The 6,678-nt window shown below is 29.5% G+C and overlaps 1 protein-coding gene across 1 annotated transcript in view; it reads left to right on the plus strand.

Moving 5' to 3' along the window:
- The window catches only part of LOC129221905 (exosome component 10-like), a 91,509-nt gene that overhangs the window by 43,603 nt on the left and 41,228 nt on the right, over positions 1-6,678 (plus strand). The window contains exons 8-11 of the mRNA XM_054856281.1: positions 666-809; positions 906-1,096; positions 2,270-2,426; positions 4,880-5,028. Coding sequence (XP_054712256.1) covers positions 666-809; positions 906-1,096; positions 2,270-2,426; positions 4,880-5,028 — 641 coding nt within the window. The remainder of the gene's footprint in view (positions 1-665; positions 810-905; positions 1,097-2,269; positions 2,427-4,879; positions 5,029-6,678) is intronic.

A 6,678-nucleotide genomic window follows, 5' to 3' on the forward strand; every position in this document is an offset into this window, starting at 1 on the left:
AAAAATTAAATCCTCAAAAGCGAAACTTTAGTTTTTACAATTTTTTAAAGTTAATGTTCCCATTTGGGAACATTAGTGCGTAAAAGGTTAATGAATCAGGGTTTCTGCTACGGTCACATTTTCTCAAAATATGAAAATATTGCCTAAATCAAGAAAGTGATGCACATTCTGAAAAAACTTGCAATATTCAGCTTCATCTTTTAAAAAACCTTAGTTAAGCAGTTTACATTGCTGTTTAATATCAATACTTAGTCTTAATGGGCATTATGCTCTTTCTTTAAATGCATTATTGGGGGAGGAGAAGACTTGTTCTGGTTTAAAAATCAAACATATATTAGCTCTAGTAAGTAAAGTTCTAAATTTTTTAAGTTTCAAATTCAGTTTAGAATTTTGAGTTTAGTTCTCAACTAGAGATTAAACACATTGAGGCATTTAGAAAGATATTTGAATGTATTCATCAACTTTGGGCACTTGAGCATTTTCTGAAACTTTTTGTTCCAATTTTAGCAGAACATTTTTTTTGCTAAAAAATTTTTGAACGTGGCTTAAACCCTAATATTAATGGATGTAAGAATGTGGTATGTACAACCATATTACTGATACTTTTTGTACAGATGAGTTAAACGTGTTATCCTTTTAACAAAGTGCTTTATTTTCTTTCCTAGCATCATTCCTACAGAAGTTTTCAAGGTTTTACATGCCTTATGCAAATATCTACCAGAGAAAAAGACTACATAGTTGACGTCCTTGAACTGAGAAGTGAGCTTCACATCTTAAATGAAGTCTTCACTGATCCAAGAATAATAAAGGTATATTTTGTGTCTCATTTGGAAATAATAGTGTTTTATAGTATTGTTTTGCAACGTTTTGTTTGACTGATTGTGTTCATTGATCAAACCTTTTAGGTTTTGCATGGTGCAGATATGGATATACTTTGGTTGCAACATGACTTTGGCATATATGTTGTAAATTTATTTGATACAGGACAGGCTGCTCGAGTTCTTCATTTTGCTCATTTATCTTTGGCATATTTAATCAAGCATTATTGTAAATTTGATCTTGACAAACAATTTCAGTTGGCAGATTGGAGAATCAGGTTAGCAATCGATTTTCTCTCATATCATAGAATACTTTAAACAGTTTGATTCAATTATTTTTCTTTGACTAAGTTATTGCATTTTAACAATTTTTAGCTATATTGTTTGAAAGGGTTGTCCACACAAATAATGTCACACTTTTTTTTTCAATATATTTGGCACCCATTTCTGCTTTATCACAAAGTGTTGCACTTCACTTTGCCTCTTCCCTTGTTACACATCATTGTATTCATATAAAAAAAAAAGAGATTTTTTTCAATAATTTCGTAAGTTGTGGTGTTTGATATGAAACCAGCTCAATCTACTCTTAAACATTTTGCAGGAGAAGCAAAAAACATTCGCATTAGAGCTCTTTTCCAAAGAAAACTGAATGTTGGCAGTAGTTTTTAACCTGATTTCTGCAGAATGCATTCCAAATTGCTTTGTTGCTTTATAGTATCTACCAAGTAGTATCAAAAAGAAAAAAAGAAAAAGAAAAAAAAATCATGGATTGAACTGATTTTGATGCTGAACACCGGTGTTGAAAGCCTAATAAAAATTTTTTTTCAGCTAAATTTAATTATTTTTTAACTGTATATTAGTAATAGTTATTTTTTTCTTTTAGTAATAATTTATTTCATTGAATTTTATCCTCGTTCATTGTATTGCGTTACTAGTAAACAAAATGAACAATCTATGATTCTCTGAAATGCATTGCTTTAATGAATTAAACATTGGGTGTAAATTTATTGATTTTATGTAGATTGTTTTTATAAGTTATAATATCTGTTTATATGACATTGCTTGGAAACAACTTCAAATCTATTTTCCATTTCTAAGGAATTTACCAATAGATGCTTTTTTTTTGTAAAAACTTTTCTAGACATTCTACACAATTTAAAATAAAAAGTGGTTTGAAAACCATGCTATATTTTTATAATGCTGGTCATCTTTGAACCATGTGAGCTTCTGAAGGTTATTTTTGCTTGTCAGAATTTAATTGTGCATCAACTCTTTCATATGTACATAAGAAAAAAGAAAAGTTTGGCAAAGTATCAAAGTTTGTTTTTCTTTTGTTTCTATGAAAAATTGTTAAAAAGGTAAATGTTCAAATGAAAAATAGGTAAATGTTAAAATAGAAAGTGCCTTTTAATATCTTGATATGTATTATAATTTTTATTGAATGATTTCAGGCCTTTACCTGAGGAAATGATAAAATATGCCCGACAAGATACCCATTATTTACTGTATGTATATGACTGTTTGAAACGTGACTTAATACAAAGTGGAAATGAAAGGAAAAATTTGCTTCTTTCAACATTTGATAGAAGTAAAATAATTTGCCTAAAAGTAAGTGTCATTTGTAAATAATGTTGAAAGTTAATATTCTTTTGTCTCAATGATATATCATTAGTATCAAAGTGCCTTGCTAGCTGCATCCTCATACATAGCTGGGGCAGATTGATACAAATGACTTTTTGCAATAAAATAATTATTTTATTTTAAGGGTCTCCTCCTTATTTTTGTATCAGTATTTTATCTTAGATAGTTATGCCATGACTGAATCAAAATTTTTAAAATTGGAAGAATTTTACTACCAAAAATAATTGGTGCGGGATAATTTAAAAAATTTTCCTGCACCAATTTACCGCATTTACTTATTCACACTTTCCCAAACTATGCTTTCCCTACTTGATTAACAATAAGTGCAAAAATAACACGTAAAGAAGAAACAATAGTAAGGAATTTAATTGATGAAGAAGCTAAAAAGTAAAAATACTCTTAAAGTCGACTATTTCCCACTATTTCTAGTGATTCAATATTTGTAATGCTTTTTTTCAACAATTTCTTCAGAAAGATTTTGAGTGGCATTTTTAAAAATTATTAATATATTTTTTGATATCACAGTTGGCTCTCTGTTTAACGACTCCCAAAGGACCACAAAAAATCGTCCTTTTAACACCAGGGTTCGTACGGGTCATGGAAATCCTGGAAAGTCATGGAAAAAAAATTAGCAAATTTCAGACCTGGAAAAGTCATGGAAAATTGAAATTTTCTTTTCAAGTCATGGAAATTTATTTGAAGTCATGGAAAAATGTCCTGACTGAAGAGAAAGTAACGGTAGCTAAAAGAGCATTAGAAATTTTGAGTGATTTAACAGCATTGCACATAAAATCTATTAAAACTGAAAAATTGAACGATCCCAAAAACAAGTCTGAATTTTGAAATCTTATTGCATCCACTTCTGTTGTAGCCATTCATCTTTTTTTGCATTGTAATTTTACTACTTGGATTCATTTTTAATTTACTATTATTTTCAGCACTTCTGTAGAATTAAACTTGCAGATTTTTGATTTCGTCCACTCAAAAAATGAGATTCAATTGCATTCAAGTTTTCCATCACTTGTAAAAACTTTATTATTAAACTTATCATAGTTTATCTTAAAATGAAGATCTTTAGTCAGGCACTAGGATACAGAAATAGGGGAATTCTAGTACACTCTAAAACAGTAGTACCCACCATGTGGCCTGCAAAACTAATCCCTGCTATTCACTGCTACGTTCAATGACAGGAATCAAAAACAATGTTCTGGAATTTCTGAACCTATTTATTTATATGCATTTAAAAATGTGCAAATAAGTTAACAAGTAGTTATGAATCAGAAAATTTATTCATTACTAAAAGTTTTTTAAAAACAAATATCTGGTTTAGAAACATGACTTGACTAAAGAATGTGTCTTCACTTTAAAAAACGAAAATACTGTCATATTATGTGCATGGTTAAATGCGCAGTTGACATTAAAAGGCAACTTTTGAACAGATCTATTGAAACTCAGTAATAACTCATTCAACCTTTGACCCATTCATTATCATTCTGCCTGTTAATAAAATTAAGAGTAATTAAGAATCACTATATTCCATTTACTGTATTTTTACTTTGCTTTGAGATTTTAAATTTATGTGATGAAGACAAATAATAGATTTTTAGATATACACTGATAATTTTGCAATTACAAGTGTTTCGATGAGGTAGTGGCACTCACGTAGGAGTTTTGCTAATGCTTTTTTCTGAAAAAATTGGCAAATTTGATATTAAATAGTACTATTCCCTTCTTGCAACAAGGTTCATGAAAAATTTTATGAAGTCATGAAAAAGTCTTGGAAAAGTCATGGAATTTTTTCATCCAAATAGAGTATGAACCCTGTAACACTATAGTGGACCATCTGGGACCGGGAAAAGCCATCGTTAAATAGAGAAAGTCGTTAAAGAGAGATCTAACTGTACTTTTAGTTAAACTACCATGGGAAGGTAAAAAAGGGCAGTATCGGCAAATTTTTATTTATTTATTTATTTACTTTTTTTTTTGCATTTTTGTCATCTATTGTATTTTAGCTTTTTGTACAAGCTTACTTTTTTGTTTCCGCTGAAAATAAAGAAAATAAAGCACATACACACAAAAAAAAGATCAAATTCAAAAATTTCTCTTTGTTAGCATAGAATCTAAAAATCTCAAAAACTCTTTTCTGCTGATACTGCCCTGTGTCTAAAAGTAATACTGCATTGTATTTTATTTGCCTACTATTTTTTTAAAAACTTATTTGTTTTGTTATGGCCTTACTGTTAGGTATATCACATATGAGACTAAATAATCTGTTGAATATAAAATGCAATTTAATTTACATTATTTTACGTTTTATGTACATGTACATAAAAAAGTTAAGAATTTTTGGCAGCGAATGAATTTATTTGTAAAGTTTAGTTATAGGTTTTAACTATTTGTTTGACTACTTTTATTTTCAGAAATACCAAAAGCCACTTTTTGATGAAGACAGGTATTTAGAGCTGTATAAGAAAAGCAAAAAGCTTTTTAATGCAAAGCAGCTTTTTTGTTTAAAGAACTTGTTTTCATGGAGGGACAAAATTGCAAGAGAAAATGATGAAAGTTTAGCGTAAGATTTCTACAAACAATTTGTCATTTAAAAACGCATGTTATAAATTAAATGCATGAAATGTTTCCTTACTTCTTAAGAGTGTAATTAAATTAAAAACATTTCTGTAAAGAATTTCAATAGAAAGACTATTATTTTATTTTTATAGTAGTGATATTTTGTTTTAAAACATTCATTATCTTATTTTTACTAATGCAATAAAATTGTGTGTATTTTATATATACAGCCACACATATGTAACTGTATAAGTATACAGACAGCATTTCATAAATCATTTGAACATACAAACTAGTAAAGATTTAAATAACATTTTGTGAACCAGAGAGTTGTTTTTAAATTTTTTTACTTGGTTTCAAAACACTTGCATAAATTTATTAATTAACAGGATAATATTTATAATAAAGATAAATTCGAATTGAACTTATTATTCACTAGTGGCACCCGCACGGCTTCGCCCGTAATAGAAAAATTAAAGGTCTTTTGGTTCGCTTGTATATTTACAAATGATGTATGGTGAATTTTCTCGCCAATTGGCTTGTACCGACGTTACAGTTCCACGTTATGATAATTTCGTATCTCGCCAATTGGCTTGTGCCCATGTTACGATTCCACGTTATGATAATTTCGTAATTTATGATAGTTTTTTTTTCTTAAAATTTGAATAAAAAAAGAACCACATCGAATTTTCGAAAAATCGCTTCGAGGTGCACACCCCCATGCTACATACTAACTTTGTGCCAAATTTCATGAAAATCGGCCTAACGGTTTAAGCGCTATGCGCGTCACAGACATCCTACAGACATCCTACAGACATCCTCCGGACAGAGAGACTTACTGCTTTATTATTAGTAAAGATAAGTAAATAAACCTATCAGTAAAATCAGAGAAAGTAATGAAATGTATTTACAAAATAACTTCAAAGGCAATGAAGGAAGTATTTTTATACAGTGATTTTTGAACAAATCCAAGCAAGAATTTACAATTTAGGGAACACATATAACTAAGGAACCAATAACTTGTGGCATCATTGCATGGACAATAGGGTGGAACGAAAATGACCTTAAATTTTTTTTTTCATTTTTTTTGGTTTGCCGTAGGGGGGGGGGGGAGTTGTCATTTAAGTTTAAAAAGAAGCAGAAGAAATTTCATTGCTTTACTACGACATCATTAGGTGCCGCTTAAAGTTTGACCGAAATTTCCATTTCACAATGAAATTCCTTATTTGCTTTTCTACTGTATATAACGGCACAAAATATGGCAGTGAATACATTTTTTAAGCCTTACATTAAGTAGAAATACTAATTAAAAAATACAGTTAAAAAAAAAGTCATAATTTTTACTAATAATAAAGCTGAAAGTCTGTCTGGAGATCTAGATCTCTGTGACGCGCCTAGTGCCTAGACCATTTTCATGAAATTTGGCACAAAGTTAGTTTGTAGCATGGGAGTTGTGCACCTCGAAGCGATTTTTCGAAAATTCGATTTTTTTCTTTTTCTATTCCAATTTTAATCATATTTACCCGAGCAAAATTATAAGATGGGCGAGTAAATTACCAAGTTGTTATAACTTGGAACCGTACCATGGGCAAGCCAATTAGCAAGAAATTCTTGTTACATTATTTGTAAATGTACAAGTAAATCAAATGACCTT

Source organism: Uloborus diversus, chromosome 5 (assembly GCF_026930045.1).
Source record: "Uloborus diversus isolate 005 chromosome 5, Udiv.v.3.1, whole genome shotgun sequence".
NCBI lineage: Eukaryota > Metazoa > Arthropoda > Arachnida > Araneae > Uloboridae > Uloborus > Uloborus diversus.